The sequence below is a fragment of the Aplidium turbinatum genome, chromosome 4, assembly GCF_918807975.1.
Source record: "Aplidium turbinatum chromosome 4, kaAplTurb1.1, whole genome shotgun sequence".
Classification (NCBI taxonomy): domain Eukaryota; kingdom Metazoa; phylum Chordata; class Ascidiacea; order Aplousobranchia; family Polyclinidae; genus Aplidium; species Aplidium turbinatum.
In genome coordinates this window covers 46,199,825-46,221,127 of record NC_137475.1, presented here as the reverse complement: position 1 = coordinate 46,221,127, position 21,303 = coordinate 46,199,825, and the positions used below count along the sequence as shown (strand labels likewise).

Genomic DNA, 21,303 nt, shown 5'->3' with positions numbered 1-21,303 from the left:
TTCCTCTGGAGTGAAGTCTCCAGAGATTGTTTCTTCTGGTGGTGTTTCCACTCGCCATAGGGCAGACACTTCCTTGGCAACAAGGCGGGATGCCTTGCGGTCCTTTGTCTTGTACACCCCGTTCTGCACTAGCTGGGAAGCGATGGCATTAGCAGAAACGGGGCACTGACGAGGGGAGTTTGCTGAGCGCCCAGTGAGGTTGTTGATGATGCTCCATGCTTTGCGGCTTGAGTGTGAGAAGTCGATAGTTTGGACAGCTTCGTTCCACCGCTCAAGCTTCTTTGTGTCCAGCCGCTCAAGTAGTCTGGTGGCGGCGGTGTTTGAAGCAGCACCACTTGTGGCGGCTAGGTATGAGCGGTAGAGAGTTTCACACTCAGAGTCCCAGCATGGTTTATAGCTGGTTCGATGGCCACGTGGTATTGTGGCCTTTGCCGCAGTTATTATGGCATTGCAGAAGTCCTGGTATGCCTCGTCTGCGTTGCATGTTTCAGTCGGTGGTAACTTTGCAGCAGACTCATTGGTCAGGAGGCTGTATTGATTCCAATCGGCTTTTTTGAAGTTCCATCGCTTCACCGGTGAACTCGGGACAGGAGCCACAAGTTTTGGGGCGGTGATGAGGGACGGCCGGTGTTGGGACCGCGGGAACTTCTCAAGCACACGTCTGTCTGGAAGAGAGCTGTCGACACTCGCGAAGGCCAAGTCAGGGTTTGTCCCTGTTCCCCAGCGGCCGGAGTGAAAACTGGCTGGTTCCTTTGGATTGAATAGGAGGGCAAGATGGTTTGTAGAGGCCCAGTCAGCCAGCAATTCTCCGTCGCTGCTTGTGTTGTTGTAGCCCCAGTCGATGTGCTGGCAGTTGAAGTCGCCAGCGTAGAGACTGGGGGAGGGGAACGTTGGAAGGGATGATGGCAACATTCGCGAGGGTGGGGGCTTGTAGATGTTGACGATGTTGTAGTCTGAGATACATATGCACACCCACTCAATCTCGGCATCAGTTGGAGATTGGTCGACAAACGTCCACTTCAGGCTCTCATGCACAAACGTGGCAATGCCGTGCTTCCTGCTTAAGGTAGACCCGGCTAGCGTGTAGTTGGGAATGGCTAGCCTATCTGCAGAAGTGCAGTGGGTCTCCTGGAGGAGGATGACGAGTGCCCGGTTGGTATGGGCAAGCTGCTCCACAACTTTGGTCTTGCTTGTTGTGTAGCCTTCTATGTTGAGCTGCAGAATGGTGGGGCGTCTGAACTTGCTATCAATTGCCCCTTGCAGCTGTGCCGTCCGGGTGGAGGCTCTTTGTTGACAAATTTCGTTTCTCATCTGGTTGAAAGCAGATGGTACTCACAGGATGGGGCACGAGGAGCCATTTGTCGTCCATCCCCATTTGCCTTCTGGTGTACACAACTTAACACATTTCCCAGTTAGCAAAAAAGCTTTAGAAATCATTGTGGCTTTTGCGACAACCTAGGCTACCTATGTGAAACTGCGTTCTCAATTCTTTTGTAAACATCAAAACTAAGTCGCGCAATCGTTTAGATCCATGAGATGATATGCGTGTGTCTATCTCATAGAAAGAACCTCGTTTCAACATGATCATTGATGAAAAGCAGCAACAAAATAGCGATTCGTCGATTGACTGATGAATATTGTTGAACTTACAAGACTGTTTTTAATGCATACATTCAACACGTAAGTTATAAATCCACTGAGTTTAATTCCTATTATTACAATTTTATTTGCTTCCATCGGCCATTGTAGACAGGGGGTACGAGAAAATTTCACGAAAGCTCAAAGAGTACGAGCGCTAAAAAGGTTAAGAAACACTGCCTCAGACTATGGTAGTAATCATGCAGTTGACAAAATCATCTCAAAATGCAATATTATGAAAAGCATCATCAAGAGTAGGGAAATGTTGCCTTTTCAAACTTGATATATTGTAAATAGGCTACTGCAAATTGATAAAACAGAGTTTTTTAAACTATCTACATTGCCAAAAAACATTTTAAATAAACGCCAAAAGTATATCAAAATGCCAAAGCCAAAATGCCAAAGTCAAAAAAGCCTGCCAAACGCATTAAAAAACGCTCAACTTTGGCGTTAAAACCTCTAACATGGCAACCCTGTTTGCTGTCCAAGACGAGGCCTAACGTTTGGCTTCCAGTCCGGATGCTATTGTAGCGACGTCCACGGCGACACCTCCCTGGCTACCACCACAAACTTATGTGCCCGATATATCAATATCTTATTGAAGGGAGAGGCTAACATCTCATTGAAGGGAGAGGCTACTTTTCCAAATCTATTCAATCATTTTCCTTGTCATCAACATGTCTCAAACAACCTACTTACATGTTGCCCGTGAGAGACCACCTGCGGTTCCCCTGTCCCGATGTGCTTTGTGAAGTAACTAAACAACAATTGTCTTTTGTCTTCTCCAGGTGTGACGTCACTTCGGGCATCGACGAAGAGCGATGGAAACAAAAGAATGATCAAACAATGTTTTAAAAAACTTTTTGAGAGTTCTTCGAAATGTTTTTTCATATTTCAATAAATTTGTAAAAAAAAATATTTATTTTATCTAACGTTGGTAAACAAAGCTCACTATGAGGTCAGGACACGGCTCAGCTGTATCTGTAAACAACAATTCATAGATTAGCTCGCCAGATATGACGCATTCAATCATCGATAGTGACGCAATAATATATTTAAATAGAAATGAACGATGACAATCAGCAGTAGGGGCTCCCATAAATAGCGATAAATCTTTAAATCGTTTCCGGAAGACTTCGCCTCAAAAGAATGTTTTCCAACATTAACAAATTTGTGACGTAGCAAAAGATACGAGGTCAGGGTCAACCTGGTGACGTCATAAATAAATAGTTTGTTTCGGCACAAAGTAACCTGGAAAGTATTTTGACTGTGTCACAGCTTTCAACGTGACAGCATTTCTCTTGCATACGCGAAATTTTACTTGGCTAGGGCTGTTTTGTCGCAAATATCTTCGTCTTATTTCTCAAATTCGACAATGAAAGCTTTTCTTTTCCTTTCGTATGAAAAGTTGCTTTTAAACTATATTTCATAAAATGCAAAGTTGCTGTACCAAACTCCAAATCCACTCCATTTCTGAAAATCGGCCAAACTCCATTCCATGCTTACCTCTATGGTCTAGCTTAGGGTTGCCATACCGTCCGGAAAATTCCGGACATGTCCGGAATTTAGGGTTAAATTTTGCGTCCGGGAGGAATTTAAAAAAATGCTCAAATGTCCGGAATTTTATGATGGCACTCTTGCATTTTCTCGTGCTGTCATGGCATCTCGAGAAGGCACTCTTGCATTTTCTCGTGCTGTCATGGCATCTCGAGAAGGCACTCTTGCATTTCACGCTGTTAAGCATCATCATAGCTTTTTGTCCATGGACTGTACATCTGCTTTACTTAAAAAGATTTTTCCTGATTCTAATGTAGCGAAGAAGTTTAGTAGTGGCCGCACAAAGACAGAAAAAGTTGTTACCAGCGTGCTTGCGCAATATTCTATTGATGCTGTTCTGAAAAGTTTTGAAGAAAACGATATCGCGTATTTTGGCGTTGCAACAGATGGCAGCAATCACAATGAACTGAAAGTACAGTATTTCCTGTAATTATTCAATATTTTGACTGGAGGAAAGGTGGTTTGCAACCAAAATTGATTGAGTTTACAAACAAGGCAAACGAGACAGCCGACACAATAGCCACTTATGTAAAAGATCTTTGAAAAAAGGATGCTTTTGAAAAAATGTGTGGCATTTACAGGAGACAACTGCAATACTATGTTTGGAGGACTTCGGCGTAATGAGCAAGGAAACAATGTGTTTGCAAAGTTAAAGAAAATGTTAAACCCATCATTGATTGGGGTTGGCTGTTTAGCACACGTTTTGAACAATTGTATCCATCATGGGGCTGAAAGAATAAACATCGATATTGAAAATAATATCAATAAGATATATCAATATTTTTCTATTTACACAATTACAACTGAACAACTGAAAGAATAGGCCTACTGTAAATTTGCAATACTTCTCTCTCATAGCAAGACTCGCTGGCTCTCCTTGTTTCCTGGAATTTCAAGATTGTTAGAAATGTTTTCACCCCTGAAGTCCTACTTTTGGTCACAAGAACATCCACCAATAGTTATTAAACGGTTCTTTGAGAATGAAATGAGCGAGTTATACCTTTGGCATATGCACTCACAAATGTCCGTGTTTCATGGACGTATTCAAGTAGTTGAGAGAGAAAACAATTCCGTTGCAGAAGTGCTAGAAAATTTGGAGCTGGTTTATAAGATACTTGTGGAAAGGAAGAATGAAAACTTTATGTTCTTGAAAGTTAAAAGGCTTTTAGTTGAAAAAAGAGAAGAGGGATATGAACATGAATGCAACAATTTTCTTTACGAAGTTGCAAACCTCTATGAGAGATGCTTAGAGTAGCCTACGGTACCTGTGCAAATGGATGAAACCAATGGAAAAGTTTGCTTGTTTCAAATGGATGACCTTGAACGAGATACCAAGTTGGAAGGATGTAGAGCCTTGCCTTGGATATCTGATTGGTAAAGAGGTTGATGTGGACGATGCAAAGTGCTTTGACCAAATCTGTAACTTGAAGCAGTTTGTGGAAAGTTACCTACAGGACGAAGAATTTATTAAATTGCCAACGCATAAGAAATGGTGCAAATATTTCGATCAGTCTACGAACATCACATGCCACTCAGAATTTTTAAGGATTGTACAGTTTTTCTTTGCTGTTACATCCCACAATGCCAATGTAGAGAGAGTCTTTTCACTGATGCAAAGTCAGTGGACTAAAGAAAGAGACAAGTTGAGCGTTGCGACGATGAAAGGCATATTGACTCTTCAATATAATTTCAAAGATATGTGCTGTAGTGAATTTTTGTCATTTTTGAAATCACACAAGGCCCTATTGAAGAGAATTAGATCTTCAGAAAAATATGCATGGTCAGAAGAGTAAATTTGTAGTGACTTGACTTACAAGCGTGTCTTTAATATGTTTTAAGCATGTACTGTAATTGCTGTTCTTCCTTTTTCAGCACAACCTAATTCTCATTATTATTTTTCACTCTGAAGTTGAGATTTTTTTCAGTGACTGTCCGTAGCTATATTTAGAGAGTGCTTACCCTGCCTGGTGTGAGATTCTGCTCGTGACAGAAGACAATACTTTTCATTTCGGTAGCTGGCGCTTTAGCATGAGTATCGTACAACTTTTGTAGCTTTAGCATTTCGGTAGCGCATATATATGGTCTCATGAAAATAGTCATGCACTGTCCGGAATTTTGCTTTTTCAAATATGGTAACCCTAGTCTAGCTATAAAAAGTCCCTGCCTCAAGTGGTTTTTCGTACGATCGGTGATAAGTTACAAAAACTGCAGCCTATAGGCTACTATACAGGCATTTATTGAAAACTGAAAGCTGCAAATACAGCCATAAAATTGGAGTTCTTGTACGAAGCAAAAGTGTGCCTGCTTACAAAGTTACAAATTTAAGAAGATATAATTATAGTTGCTGCCTAGATTTAAGATAAGTTTCGAAAAAGTTTAGGGCCACTGAAAGATGTACTGGTACTTTTCTGGTGATTATTATTTTTGGATATCTCAAGGTGTTGGAAATGATGACGAATTACTGCAGGGATGTTCAACTTTTTTGGCCAAAGGGCTACTTGCAGTTTACAAATGATTGCGCCATTTGCGCGGGCCAAGAGTGTTTACTGCTAATTTATATTCTTAGATAGCCTATGGCTGTCTTATAATTTCTAATTAAAACCCTCCCACCAAAATTCTAATCTTAGAAATGTGTATCATCCTCTTACAATTATAAGAACAATAAACATACCAAGACATAGTAAAGTCAACAATTAAGGTGTTTAAACACGTCGACATTTCAATGTGAAGTTTGGCACTGTTTTTCTCTAACAAGTTAGGCAATATGCGGTGAGATCAGGGTTGTCAGACAGCTTTTGAGAAAAAGAGCCAAACAATGTCGAAAAAAGGGCCAAACTGGGTAAAAAAGAGCCAAATTGTTCAATAATGTTAATAACGTTGCTAATAAAACATAAGAACGTTACAATTACAACAACACAGTCTACATTCTACAAGAACAATTCCAAATCTTCATCTTCTACAGTGTTTCCACTTGAATCTTTGGCATTGGCATAAACATTGTCAGCTAAACACTGTCTAAAAAATCATAATAACCTTTTTTCAGTCTGAATTTCCGAAAGACATTTATTTAAATAGCTAGTTTGATAGTAGCCTATGTGCCAACTGCTTCCAAAAAGAGCCAAATATTGAAAACAAAGGGCCAAGGGGCCAAACAATTTTTTTGGGGCCAACTACCTCTAAAAAAGGGCCAATCTGGCAAGCCTGGGTGAGATGGACGATGTTGCAAAGCAAAGCTAGTTTTCATATGGCTGTCAGAAGTTAGTGATCTCACAATGGATTTGACATGGCTCCGGGAAAAAAAAACTTGCTCGCGTAAGTAAAGTGCTGCCGAATAATGAGGTCACAAAAACTGCCAATCCTTTGATATTTTTCTTTAGAGACAAATTTGTTGTAAAATTCTAGCAATGGAAAGTCTTTGAACTTCTCCCTTGAAGCAAGAAATATTACTGACTGACTCTTGAAGCACAAGTACGGTTGTGTGGAAAGAATGTAAACGTAACAATGTGGATTGTAATAGATGATGTAGCAGATGCAATAAAATTAACTTGAACAGTCTTCTTCATCGTGTGTTAGGCTACTCACACGGCCGCAGCCCAGAGCATCGCGCATGCTCTTGCTTTATGGTTGAACTCGGCAAAATCCTGTGCAGAGCATCTTGTTTTTAAAGACAAAATGTTCGCCATAAATTACATAGTTGAAAATATAAGTCATTTCGAAAAATACTTCTCGGGCCACCCCTGAGTTACTGGGTAATTAGAGCAAAAACTGGTTCTTATCGGTTGCTTAGCCTAGTGCTCAGAACCTGATGCTACGCTCCCAAAAAGCGCCGGTTCGACACCGCTTAAAAGCACGCTGCTGACCTTAGCAAGGGTGCAAAACACTAATGACGATCTTAAAGGTGGACAAGAAGATTAACTTTTACGCCTTTCACCGAACCTAAGCTATTCTGCCACTAGGCGTAAGCCAATACAAGAAATCATGTGCAATATTTATTATAGCCTAGTTTAGCTACAGACACCAGAAGCGCCAAAGAAATTTTGTATTTATATGGCTGATGTACAATCACATTCTATATTACGATTGGATTTGAAGGCTCACGGTCATGCTTAGCTGCAGGCTGTTCAACTTCCAATATTAGCTTGCTATTAATTGAAAGTTTCTACCTAAAACACTTGTTGATAACTTTTGCTACTCTACATTACAAGCACTCCTTCAATTCCTGTCCTGACGATCTGCCATCCACTTTCAAATCAACTTTTTGGAACAAGAAAGCGCGTTTGTAATCAGTGAAAGCAATGGAGATACGTCACAAGGGCGAGTCGGCAACTATCACATCCGGGATCACAATGACCAAGTTGAGATGTAACTGCTTTCATAGACGTGGGTTCGATTCCAGGTCACGATCAAACAAAAACTTCCAGCATGATACCGATCGCGCTTTCTCTTACTTCAAGTTGTCAGTCTCGAACAATGACACTCGCAAAATTGTTCAGTTCTGCAAATTTCATTAGTTTTGTTGCCAACTTGATCAAAGAACAATAATCATGAGTGCAGCCACACGACGAAACAATACTATGCACTCCATCTTTAAAATGACCAGCTAGTAATAATATAGAAGTTTCTGTTGTTGTGTTCTGCTAATTGCCGCCTAATGAGTAAATTTGATTGAAGGAAACGATGTTCTTAAAGTCAATTCCGGATTCATTCATAGAATTGATAGGAAATGTGGTCGCAATAACCTTCAAAGAAAGTTTGTGATTGCAAGAAAACGACGTGTTTTGATGCAAACGCGAAAGTGCGCTCTTGAGATGCAATAACAGGAAGCTGTCGACAATGGCTGTCAATAATTTTAGGGGTTTGAAGCAGTGGCGCCGGCAGAGGGGGGGCAGGCGGGGCAGCTGCCCCCCAATGTCTTGGGCATCATCTTTTTAATTTTTTTTTATATTATTACATATTTTTATTATTTTTTTAATATTTCGATCCCAACCTGAAGTCAACTCAAGTTGCAAGGGGGGGGGGGAGGTAAAAGCTTTCTCTTTTATTTTACACTTGCTCTTCTTGCTGCTGTTATTATTACGATTTTGTGATTCTTTTCACGTACTTCTCCTGCCAATGCAGTAAGTAACCAGTGGTTTGATGACTATCTCTGACTGGAGTATTCAGAAGCTAAGGATGCCACATTTTGCTTTCCCTGTCGAGTTTTCAACAGCTTGGTATATGTTATAGTCCTGTTAAGTGTTAATATTAGTTAAAGTTTATTCTATTAAACTGCAATTTTGTCCACCAGTGTTAAATGATTTTTTATTCTTAATGTTTCTTTATCCTATCCACGAAGATTTCATGCGCAATATAAGGACGATAAAGTTTAAAACACACAATGAGCGAACAATTATATTAATACGTATTAAGATGCAAAAACTGCAGTATGACGAAATAATGCAACTAAAGTCAACATGTTCCTGCGTTTATTAGACGTTAAAATACGTTTTACTTGTAGTAAAATTATCTTCTCATTCTTCTTTTCTAAGGATATTGCATTGCTTATTGCCTTTAAATTGAAAGATTTGCGTCCTCGCGAGCAAGATTGTGCATTTTTTACCTCGATTCAACGCCCTACAACGTTGAATCGATGTAAAATCAGCAGATTTAGCTGGCTGAGGTAGGCTTTTTAATTGATTATTTTTATTTTCAGTGAAACTTGTTTTTACTCAGTGAAGCTTGTTAATACTGTAATAATAATTAACTTAAAAACTGTAATATTCTCGCAAAAAAAGCAATCAACCCATGTCTCTAAAACAAAGTTTGCCTAATTCTAAATGAAACTGCATTAAAAGAGCGAGTTTTGCCAATATCAAACATTCGAATATCTCAGCCAGGAATTAGCAACAAGAAAACATAGAGACTTAGCTTTATTTCCGAAAAATGCCAAAGAAAACATGATTTTATCCTTTTGCTATGCCACCGGACAGCACCATTTTACAGAAATATTCATACCCACAATTTTGTTGAGAATGCTCTCAGAATGCACCAAACTGAAAGTAATTTTTTAAAATTGTTAGGGGAGGCCCCCCAGACCACCCCGCCGCTAAGTGTCGCCTTCGGCGAACACGCCATCGGGCTTCGCCCGCCGGCCGTCAACACCCCCCCTTTCAAAATTCCTGACTACGCTACTGTCTTGCACTGTCAATATTTTGCCTCCCCAATGTTGAAGGTCTGGCGGCGCCACTGGTTTGAAGATAATTTCAAGAATGGGTCAAGTCAAAAATCATAATTGTAAAAAATGACATGCTGTGAATTGTTTTGAGAATCAGACGAAAAAATCTTTGTTTTGGAGACGAATTATACTTCACACTCCTTTGCTTAAAAAGAAGCATAAAGTTGTAAAATTAAGTTTCTACCAAGATGCAACTTCGCGTGTAGCCTACTCATTACCCGAAAGGGCGAGCTCACTAATGGAACTTTCCCAGACAGCAAAACTCATCACTTTTTCATTGATTCAACGTCTGAGACGTTCAAGATGACTGCACAATGTAAAAACGACGGATTTTTCTGTCAGGGCTGTTGCATTTCGATTGCACACGTTGAGCGTTCTGTTTGAGCGCAAGACGCCTCGCTTGCGCCAACACGACGCGAGTCACATGAGCCACTGCTGCAGGGCAGGTTAATAGAAACTCTTGCGACGTGAGACCTGTTTCACAATTTCAGTTTTCAAAGTGGCCATTGAAACCTGATCTGACGAGGTTTGCGACAAAACTCAAATTCCAAATTTCCAGCTTACTGTGACGTCATACGCTATAAAAGTAGGACAAAGCGATTGAAGCTTCGAGTATCGAGATTTTGACAAAATGACATGCCGGAAACTTTTATGTTGCTCTTTGATGGAGATGAAACGTCAAATAATGTTGAAACAAAATAGAAATGTATTTCAACGATGTTTATACGGCCACAAACAACTTGTGGTGAAAATACACATTATTACGTCATAAAGTTTAAGCCGAACCTGCAGCAGTTCGCGATTCCAACCTCCCTTCGATGAACCAACAAGAGGATAAAGGGTTACAACCAGGTACGTAGCCATGTGGGGGGCTTGGGAGGGCAATCGCCCCCTCCTCCCCAAACAATTGTTTTAATGTTATTACGTTTAATAACATCACAATGCCATGTTTAATGATGTTTGCCCCAACAGTTGCTTCAGCCCCTCAACATTTTCTCTCTGGCGATGTCACTGGTTGCAACCCCTCCAGGCTGATGCAGCAGGGTGGATTCATCCGACGAGTTGAAACCAACATTTTGAAGCATCACAATATGCTACCATGACAACCAATTTGTTTTCAACAACAATCAACAGAACATAGACTGTGGTCGGTCATGTGACCTTCCAGGCGGGAATGCAACATTCAAAAAGTTGCAAAAACAAGTCGCATCAGAGAATGTCCACACCATGGTGGCAGAGGATAAAGAATGAGAATCACATTGCAGCACACACACAGTAGTTGCCAATGAAATCAAACTTTTTCTGAACGATGACACTTGATGTACTTTTGCACCAACTGATATTTTGTTTGCCAATTCCGAAGTGCAACATTGCTCAAACAGGCACATTAGTTCCACCATGTGGCCCAAACGATTGAAAATTCTGCGTCAAGTGCACTTAGTGGCGCACTTGAGCAAGATGTGAAGGGGGTTGCAACAGCAAAAAAAGGGCAACTCTGTGAGAACCTCAGTGAGGTTGGCTCAGTATGAGCCGCTAGATGGAGCTCTTCATGATAAAAACAATAAAATATTTGAGGGGCTTTAAACATTGCGACATTTCGCCTCCATCGTTATGACGACCGGTGACGTAAAAATGGATGAGCTCATGTGTAGTAGAGTGGCTTCTTCACCTTGATTCCCTTCTCAGCCAACACAGGAGCGAGATCATCCATTGTGAGGAGAAGCCTGAATCCAAGCAGATTGCAATAAACATGAAGTTAAAATGAACATCATTTCATCATAATAATAACCAACTAACATGCAAAATATAAACAAGCACAAATTAAAGTCCACCTACCACCAGCCCCTAGCTTAAGATAACTGAATAACTAACAACTGCAGTGGAACAGTGCACAAAGATCTGGCTGCACGTTCAGCAGAAGAAACGTTTTCATAACAAAAGGAAGAAGCAAAGATTCAAAAGCAGCACCAACTAACCAATTTAAAGCATTTTTTCAAGTAGGTACATAAAGAATGCTAAACAGTTTGAAGTTACTTTGTTTTGTATGTCTGGGTGCAAAAAAATAATTACAATATAAATTACATTTCAAGATCCCATGAAAAAAATGCTTAAACTTCACATAACCCCCTAGAATCTGGACAACATTCATGAGACTAACATAAGCTCTTAACTTGGGATACAGCAAGCCATGTCTACAGCATGCTCCATCCCAAGTCGGCTCTTTCTAAGGATGACGTCAATTTGGTAACGAGTCCAGGAGCTGACTCAAACCCACCAACCTCTTGTCCTTCGACTTGCTGGATCGGGATGTGGGAGCTGATCCCTTCATCTTGTTCATCTGCATTGAGTCGTTGACGACGTCAGAGACAAACTTCTGAGCAGCGAGAGCAATCAAGCGAACTCTGCAATTGATATCGATTGTGACATCACCAATGGTGTACATACGGTGGGGATTAAAAGTGCAACTGATCCAAACTGATATCATGCAGCATCTCATGCATTAAGCCACAAATTTATGGCACTTTCTAATTTGGAAGATCCATGTTGAAATAGAATTCATTTTCATGCCGAGATACAATTTGATAAAAACTGAAATCATTACTTGAAAAGATTCACCGCCAACTCACATTCTTCCATCCTCCGTGTTCACGCCAGATTTGTTCAGGTAATACTCAGCAACAGCATCAGGAATCTATCCAAGAAAGATTGTTACAAAGTCCATGATCAAGACACGAGGTCATTGCATTGCTTTATTAACCATATAAATGCCGACACCACACCACACAGGTAATAGCCAAGTTCTTCAAGAACAAAAGATATGTAAAGTCACCAAATGTTCTTCGAAAACTACAAATGTCGAAGGTCTTCGTATATATATATTAAATTTTGAACATGGCATTTATGTTCTTGCAACAAGGTAGACAAGATATTTATAAAACTGAAAACAAAGCAAACATTCGCATAAAATCCATACTCACAGTGGGTCTGTACCCTTCAAGCTGCTGCAGCAGATTGTTGAACATGGGTTCACTCAGTTGAGCTTGCTCTTCTTCGTTCTTCACCGGAAAATCTTTCTCAGTTTTTATTCCATTCATGGCAACAGAGTCCTATAGTTCTAAGAGAAAAGAGTAGAATTTTTCTAAAATACTTTCATCGAACATACAAGGTTGTGTTTTCATAAATCCACATTCCACACTGTTGCTTCAAATACATGCTGTTTTGTGGAGTCGGGGGGATTTTGACATGCCTAGAGTCGGCCAGTTATAAACCGAGGAGAGAAAGTCACATAATTTTCATCTAACTCCAGAGCCTCGGGTACAAGGAGAGTATTCACGTATGCATGCATCTGATGTCGATGATGATATAAGAATGCTGTCGCCAAGCCTTGAATGTGTTCAAGCTAAGTGGATGTATGACTGTATGTGGTAAATTATTTCAGACATTCATAGAGCTCAAATGTCTCATTTTTGTTCTATTAAATATTCGTTATGCAATCTTGGGTCGACTCCTGGCTTCAGGTGATAGTTGAAAAACACTGCTCACCTCTACCCAAGGTGTAATAAATTTGGTGGGCGTAGTTGCTGAAAGAAAGGTGGCCAAGAGAAAGGAACTGGCCACCATACAATTTGTTAGTGCCAAAGGCTTACAGTAATGAGAACCTTATATTCTCATCCACCGATGATTGGATCAAGTGTGGGACTCATCTTTAGCCTACCAGTTTTTCAATATTTATTGGAAAAAAAACATTTGCAGTTGAAACATTGAACTAGTTTTGATTTCTCATCTTTGTTGGTCAACTTTACAATCACAGCCTTGTTTTAGGTTGTCTCTATTAATCACCTCGTCGGCTGCATAACCGAGTGGTGAAACTGAGAGCCCTGGAACGGCCATCGAATGAGCACCGGTTCGACACCGCTCAAGAGCATGCGGCTGTGTCTTTGGCAGGACACTTATGAAGATTGGCTTCCTTGCCTTCCCGTTTACATAATCTAAATCTTCAACCACCAGGTGTAAGCCTGGATACGACAAACAAAAAACAACCTTGGTTGCATGTTTTTAATTGCCATACACTGGTGCAACATTCGTTAATTTTTGCTGTCTACCGTACCTCAAGATTTCACTTAATGATTATTTCGCAAAAAAGTCAAAAAAAAAATTGAAAATTAAGAAACCTTGTCCCTGAGAAAATTCTACAAAACTCAGAAATTCGGGAAAAAAACTTTCCACAAATGATACGGACAAGGTTGCCAACCTGTCTTCACCAAAAAAGCCAGACCTAGTCACAAAAAAAGCCTAAAAAAAGCCAGTAAAAAATGGCTGAAAAACCAAGAATAAGCCAATTAGTATTCATTAAACATACACATATAAAAAGTGCACAACCAAATAGTGTCCTACCGAACTTTGACTTTAGCGACAACGCAGAAACATAGTTAATGAAAAGACAAGCAACTAGAAATTTTTTTAGTTTCGGCTTCAAAACGACATTCGGTCTAGAGATGCAGCGAACCCAAAATTTTTATCCGCACACCGCACCGCAACTGACTCATCTATCCGCGCACCGCACCGCACACCGCAATTTATCTGGAACTTTGACACTGCACCGCACCGCACACCGCAAATTACAAAATTAAAAAAAAATATTTTAACGAGTTATTGTTTAGAAAGTCAATTGTAGGAAAAAGCATCCATGGCATATAACTGGTAACCTAGTACCAATACAGTTGTGCACTAATTGGCCAGGCTAACCAGATCATATTCTCTTATCAGCAATGCATCTAAGTTCTAAGACATAATACAAACTAAGACAAATAGAATGTTCCTGGATCCAGTATCAGGACTTTTGAACACTTTTTGTAAGCAATAATGCAATTATAATGCCAGTGGCTATATGAACTACACACACAAGAGTAAAACTTATAGCCTGAACTCACTGGGCTAACTGATATAGTAAATAATGCGGTAGTTGCGCTAGGCCTATAGCCTGGTAACTGAGCTTATCAGCTAGGCTACTAACCAAAAACATTCGTACAGCTTCCCTGACAAGCAAGCCCTAAAACCCTGTCAACTGCAAGCCATTTGCAATTTGCATTTGCATAGCTTTCCATCTTAGGGTTTCCGAAGGGAAAAATAACTGATCCGTGTTTCCAATTTAAATTTGAAGTTTCATAGCTGATTCTTGAAACGTTGAAAGTTTACGTTTACGAAAGTTTAATTTCTTGAAAGTTTACGTTTACGAAAAATTAATTTCTTGAAAGTTTACGCGGCAAGCGGCGCGGCGCGGCTTTGTCATTTCAACCTTCCACGCGGCGCGGCGCGGCACGCGGCGAAAAAGTCAAAAGCGGCCGCGTACGCGGCGCGGCGCGGCGCGGCTTGCATCACCAATTCGGTCGGACACTACAACCAAATCTAAGGTAGAAATTACTGCTCCGATTGACGCTGACTGAATTTTTTTCTAAAAAAAATCGGGAAAGATAAAATTAAGCCAAAAAAGCCAAAATTATGTTGGCTTTTTATTAATTTGACAAAAATCGATGAAACATAAAAAAGCCAGAAAAAAACTAATTTTGGTGGGAGTTTGAATTTTTTGGCAATTGATACTTTTGTCATGGAAATATTTACGTTGGCGCAGTTGTTATTTCTGTGTAGGCTACTTGTCTACTTTTAAAGTTTTCTTTTCCTAGCAGTCACTTTTTCATTCAAAAATTCGCTTTTCTTTTTATGCCAGGGGAAAGGGATAAATCGTGATTTATGAGTTGTTCTCAGGGTTTGAAGTCAAAGACTTTGTACCCGGAGTGGAGCAGGAAAGAAGCCAGTTCTGTTCAGTTGTTTTTATTTCTGACCATCATATCAAAACAATAGGGGAGGGTGGGGTGGTTTGAACCACTTTTCTCAATATTCCTAATGTCTGCTTCAGGATTCAATTTTTCAGCAATTTTTTTGCATGACATCCAAGTCTAGGATGTACTTGAGCAAGCCCAAAGTGAATTTGCAAATGAAATTTATTACAACGAAAAATATAAAGTATTTTCAGAAAGTTCTCAAGTGGTTCAAATCACCCTTGGGTTGGGGTGATTTGAACCACTCAAAAGGGTGATTTGAACCACACTGGGGTAATTTAACCCACCTTTTCAAAGTTGGATAAATACACATTGTTTCACAAATAATCAATGAAAAAGATGTCTCAAACATTTACAGCGGTATAAGTACAAAAATAATAAAAAACATGCAACACAAACAACGACCAGTAACTGTCAATCAACTGTCTCGTAAGAGTAATTAAGCATTGTCAACATCAATATGTTATCATTCCAAATTGAACTCTTTCAGGCAACAATTGAATATAAAATGGCTCTCCCTTCTTGCAGTTCCTCCCGCTTTTTGTGGATTGGGTAAAACTTTTACTATGTCGCTTCGTGGAAAAGACCCTTCATCATTTTCTTTGAATGTAAATGATGGCTTTCCACTCTTATTTGTAGATGGAACCTTTTGCAAGAAGCGAGCTTCAGGCTCCTCGTCGATTGTGCCCACGTCATCTATCTTGCCAATGTAATGACGTGTGTTCTCTTTGGTATTAAATTTAACAACAACAAAATCTCCTACAGCAAGTTCTTTGGGATTTTGCTCTTCATTTACACTACTTCCACTCTCTGATGCTGTGTCTGACATATCGTCCAAAGGAACTGCATCATCCTCATCAGAACTTGAGCTTTCATTAAGAGCTAGCACACGTTTTGTGGGGGGTTTCTTTGGCTTTGGTCTAATAATTTTTTGTTTTCTTCTGAGCAATTTTTCCTGCTTTGCACGTCTTTCTTCGTGCTGAATTTTTATTGCCTGTTTTTCTGGAGTCTCTGTGAGAACCCGACTTTTTACTCGTTTCCTTTTGCGTTGAACTCTTGGGGTTTTGCTTGATGGTAATGGAATAACTTCGTTGGGTGGTATGAAGCTTTCTGAGGCGTGATATTCCTCGAGATCTTGCAATGAAGATACGGGTAAATGTGTCGCACCTTCAAAGAAATAAGCATTATCAGTTGATCGGTTAGCAATAGTGTTGGGAACTGCGGCCATAACATTAGCTTCATTCACTTCAGGTTGATGGGAGGTACTTGTTTGGGGATTTGGTCTATCACTCAGAAGTGATGGGGCAAAATCTGTGTCTGTGAATATACTTTTGTTAAAAGGATATATTCCTGTAGAGGCAAAGCCAGAAGTGATGTTCCTTGGCGTCATAGCGTTTAAAAAAGCCTCCTTAACGCATTGTGGAATGTCATAAATCCGAAAAGTTTTGTTGTTGTAGGTTCGCATCCATCCATCTACAGCCTGGTTGTAATAGCCTTTAAATGGCCCAAACACTGATTTATCAAGCGGTTGAAGTTTGTGAGAAGTGTGAGGAGGCAAAGTCAGCAATTCAATGCCACTTTTATCAGCAAACTCCACAGCCTCCCAAGAAACGTGAGACTCATGGTTGTCGAGAATTAAGAGGACAGGTTGAGAGGGGGAACAACCACTATGCTTCACAAAATGTTTCAAGTAGACCAAAAATTTTTCTTCGTTAATCCACCCAGATTTGGTACCTTCTCCAATGGATTCTGCTGGTCCATGTCTAACAAATTCCTCCTTATATCTTACTCTTGGAAAGATAAACATGGGGGGAATGGCAACACCTGAAGCACTGACAGCACATACAACTGTTACAAGTTCTCCTCTCTCTGCAGATGTCACAGAACCAACTTGTTTTTTTCCTTTCGTTGTCACGATATGATTTGGTCTTTGCACGGTTGTGACACCTGTTTCATCAAGGTTGTATATTCTACTTGCAGCAAAGTTGTACCTAAAACACAAAACGATACAATGAAGCCTTTTTCAGATCATAAGAATTGCTAAGTACAAAGCAATGTTAGGCTATTGTTACGAGACCTGTCCATAACTCTTCCAAGGTTGTCGAAAAACTCCCCAACAGTTGTTTTGTTGAAAGCTGTCGCTCTTCCTAAAGACGTCGCTTCTGGTTTACGACATGTCAGATGGTGTCTCTCCTTGAAACCTTCAAACCAGTCAATTCCTGCAAAAGTTTATGGGAAAGAATTGAGAGGTGGTGTGTGTTGAGTAATGTCGAAAAAACAAACCAATGTGATCTACAATGTGCTACCGTACACAATTTTCCACACAGAATTAATAAACAAGTTAATCGTGTCTGATTAACGAAACGTCGGAAAATAAATGCAGATTATCACTAAAAACACCTTGTGATAGTTTTGCTTATTTTACACCAGAAGAGCGTATCATGTTATTGAATTAAATGCCTGGTGAACAGTCTCATTCAATTTTTAAACAACATAGGCTTAAAATAAAACAAACCTGCCATCTTAGAAACCACCCAGTTACTTGGCATCTGAATGTTGTTCTTGTCAGCCAAACTGAAAGCCAACTCACGGCATTTGGTGCGTGTGAGTCCGTGAAATCTATCGTCCAGGTCTTTTATGTGCTGTGCGAGCAGACTTTCCAACTCCCAAGGAAACACCAGACGTTTTACCTTCGTTCTATTATAGCCAATGTTTTCTGAGAGTCTACCATTATCAGATCCAGGACGATTGCACTCTTTGTAATAGCGACCTAAAGTGGTCCTGTTAATATGTCTTCTTTTGGCAACTTCTCTGATCGACATTCCATTCTTTATTTCCTCCAAAGCAAGCAACATCTCCTCACGAGTGGCTGATGCGTGGCTTGTAGTTCTAACATGTTTGCGAGGCATAGTGATGGAAATAAAAACTTAAATTCAACTAATGCTTGTAATTTACTGTGGCCAATAGGAATACCCTGTGTAAGCAATTCGCAATATTACTACAGTTAACATAGACTGTATAGCCTATTTATAAGTAGCCAAATGCATACTAAAGCACTAGACTTACAATACATTGACTACTACAGACCGCAAACTATTTCAGAAGAAGCTACTAAAACTTATTTTCTTCTGGGAGGTTTGAGCCACCGGTTCAAACCTCCCGAATCAACTGGTTCAAACCTCCCTGTTGCCACCATTTTAAGAAACTTGTCTAATCAGCTATTAAATCTTTCACTTACAGAGCATTTGCCAGCATCATTAAACACCTTTTAGATAGGACTACTCATGGTAGTATTAACTATTGCCTAAGTAAAACAGCGAAGATGGCATGCAGCTACAAACTGAAATTCCTAAAATTTACTTTTTGCAAGGAAAACAAGTTCTAACCTGCTTGCGCTAAAATCGCTGCTGCTATCGCTCTAACGTAGACATGCTTTGGAATCACTTTACTTCCTCTGTCTACAGACATAGTTACGTCATTTCTACTTTTATGGTATCCGCAATAACAGCCATGGTTCAAACCTCCCAGTGGCTCAAACCTCCCCACTCTCCCCTACATGTCAACATAGCAAAGGTCGAGAAAAGGGTAGAAGCGACAAAACGCGAACGTTAAAACGTGCTTGAGACCGAAGTAAGATATTGAGTTGGCACGGTCGCAACACTTTCAGAAAAATTTAAGATATAAAGGGAAAATAAAAAAAAAAATGTTACAAAACAAAGACAAATAAACAACATATATTTAGGCTATAACTTTATTAGCCCACATAGCTTTATTAGCTGATATATTTAAGATTTGTATGGACAGTTGCTATGAAGATCGGCCATGGTGCGTTATCAAGAGTGCTGATGGTCATAAGGGGAACACGTCTTGATGCGTTTAGCTCATAGCAAAGAAGAGCAAGGCAGGCAAAGAAAACCCCCACAAAGAAATCCTACGACGGGCAAAGCCATTTCAAACGCAACGCACCATAGGTTTTGCACGACTCACAAAATAGATAGGCTATAACTTGACGACATTAAAACAATGACAAAAATAAATAAAACAAACTAGCAAAAAACAACATCATCATCTTGCGGAAATTCAATTATAGGCCTAACCAGAGAAGTTATGTCTTGAAGTTGAAGATATCAAGCGTGCTTTGATAAAAGTTGCATTGATAAAGCGATAATTTTAGACCCCAGTCAGCTAAACTCGTCACCTCTACACTGATCCAACGTTAGCAAACGTTGAATTAATGCAAAAACGACAGGCATCGCCAGCTGGGATGTAGGCCTAGTAGTGGCATGTCACAGTAATATAATAAATTTGGGTTACCGTATGTTTTACACGACCATAACAAAAAGTGAAAAAAAATCCAATTCGGCATGTTAGAAAAATAGATAAACAATAAGACAATAGTATGACGATCCAGTCCAAGATATTGATATAAAACAACTGGTTGGAGCACATGGCCACCGCTTCACCGAAAGATGGCGATTAGTCGAAGAGGATGGAAAAACTTCTGCAGACTCTGTAGAACTTCTGTGGACAAAAAACACAAGAACCAGAAGGCCAGTAGGAGTAGCTTACTTACAACCTTACTATTTTGCTAATAAATCTACACACATTGGCCTATCATTTCTGGGCAAAAAAAAAATATTAATATGTTTGGTGCATGTAATACTTAGATAGGATTATTTCAAGGAAGATTTAGCTTGTTCATTTTTGATTTAAAGCCTTTTACAGTTTTGCATTCATTTCTTATATTAGGGGGAAGCTTGTTCCAAACTGTTGGCCCCATGTACCGTATTGATTGTTTGCAAGTGTTAATTCTGCAATATATCGGAATATAAGGAGAATTACTTCTTGTTGTTAGGCTACTTGATTGTTTACACATAATTATATCATTGAATGTTGTGGGAAGTAGCTTTTTTGAATATTTAAACATGAAAGTTGCAATCTCTGTAGTTTTCATGTGGTTAATTGATTTTAAATTATTAAGTTCCATTACACCTTTTATGCTTTTTCTGCGGTCAATGTCAAATACAGCACGAAGAAAGTTATTGCATGTACGTTGTAGCTTTTACAATGTAGTTTTGTTTTCATGACACCATGTTGAGATACAATATAATATCTGACTCTCAACTAGAGAATGGTAAATGGAGAGAAGTGGTTGTTTAGGAAAGGCTTAATTTTCATTCATGTTATAACGTCCGCGTTTTGTGGCTTCTAACTTTTTCTAGACCTCTGTTACGTTTAGCATAGGGTTAGGCTATAAGCTAGGCCAGGGTTACTCAACTAATGTTAACAAAGGTCCAGTTTGACAAGTTGAATATTTTTAGCGGTCTGGTAAATAAGTTTTCTAAATAAGTAAAAACCAGCACCCGTGGCTCAGTGGTTATCGCCATCGGCTCTGGTGCTGGTAGCCCTGGGTTTGATTCCAGGTCGGGTCATACCAAAGACTTTAAAAAGGGTACCGATTGTGTTCTTTCTTGCACAACGCAGTGAGGATAAATCGGGTAATAATCTGGTGACATAGGCCTATCACCCTCTTACAATCTGCCTTGAGCCAGCATAGAAGCAGTACGGCTCATAAAATCACATGGAACCCTGCTAAGTAACCCATGTTGATTCGCAATCTGCTGCAAGCGGAGATATCGAATGGTTATTAAATAAATTAGGCTATTTCCCACGCAACCACAAAAGTTAAATTATCTGTAGCCTACCAGTACCGAACCTTTTTTTTTTTGGTAAAATGTAGGCCTAACTCGAATCGGATTTCTGAGAAAATGTTGGGGAGTCGAAGTCCCCCGAGCAACTATAGGATAATCACAGTAAAACTTGCTTCCTCCTAGTAGAAATCTTTTTATAGAAGCCCTGAAACGTGGCAATGAGGTTATTCTTCCAAAAGCTGAAGGCCACATTCAACACCCAGAAGGTCCGGATTCGGACCGCGGTCCGCCAGTTGTGTAGCTTATAGCCCTGGGCTAGGTATTATTTTTTGTTGTGATGGTCAGAAATAAAAACAAACTGAACTGAGCTCGAAGATAGAATATCTAGGGTAACAAAACGAATCTC

At 39.8% G+C, this 21,303-nt stretch overlaps 2 protein-coding genes and 1 pseudogene across 2 annotated transcripts; 1 reads left to right on the top strand and 2 right to left on the bottom strand.

Annotated features, from left to right (window-relative positions):
* Positions 1-3,400: 3,400 nt before the first annotated feature.
* LOC145769242 (uncharacterized) lies at positions 3,401-4,018 on the top strand (annotated as a pseudogene).
* A 6,022-nt stretch (positions 4,019-10,040) lies between these two features.
* LOC145769369 (transcription initiation factor TFIID subunit 10-like) lies at positions 10,041-12,526 on the bottom strand. The gene is made up of 4 exons (XM_082580987.1): positions 12,388-12,526; positions 12,037-12,101; positions 11,689-11,811; positions 10,041-11,133 (listed from the first exon to the last, which is right to left on the bottom strand). Exons 1-4 carry the CDS (start codon positions 12,502-12,504, stop codon positions 11,052-11,054), a joined length of 387 nt encoding a protein of 128 aa, XP_082437113.1. The 5' UTR covers positions 12,505-12,526; the 3' UTR covers positions 10,041-11,051.
* Positions 12,527-15,320: 2,794 nt separating this feature from the next.
* LOC145769330 (uncharacterized) lies at positions 15,321-17,794 on the bottom strand. The gene is made up of 2 exons (XM_082580931.1): positions 17,324-17,794; positions 15,321-17,237 (listed from the first exon to the last, which is right to left on the bottom strand). The coding sequence occupies exons 1-2, from the start codon at positions 17,329-17,331 to the stop codon at positions 15,713-15,715; spliced, it is 1,533 nt and encodes a 510-aa protein (XP_082437057.1). The 5' UTR covers positions 17,332-17,794; the 3' UTR covers positions 15,321-15,712.
* Positions 17,795-21,303: the final 3,509 nt, after the last annotated feature.

What these genes read in the sequence shown, in the direction of transcription:
- LOC145769369 (XM_082580987.1), bottom strand. Translation starts at nt 12,504, where the DNA reads ATGAATGGAATAAAAACTGAGAAAGATTTTCCGGTGAAGAACGAAGAA. An exon ending in TTGAAGGGTACAGACCCACT is followed by an intron (nt 12,102 to 12,387) that starts GTGAGTATGGAT and finishes TTTCTTGGATAG; the next exon opens with ATTCCTGATGCTGTTGCTGA. An exon ending in AGCAAGTCGAAGGACAAGAG is followed by an intron (nt 11,134 to 11,688) that starts GTTGGTGGGTTT and finishes GCTTGGATTCAG; the next exon opens with GCTTCTCCTCACAATGGATG.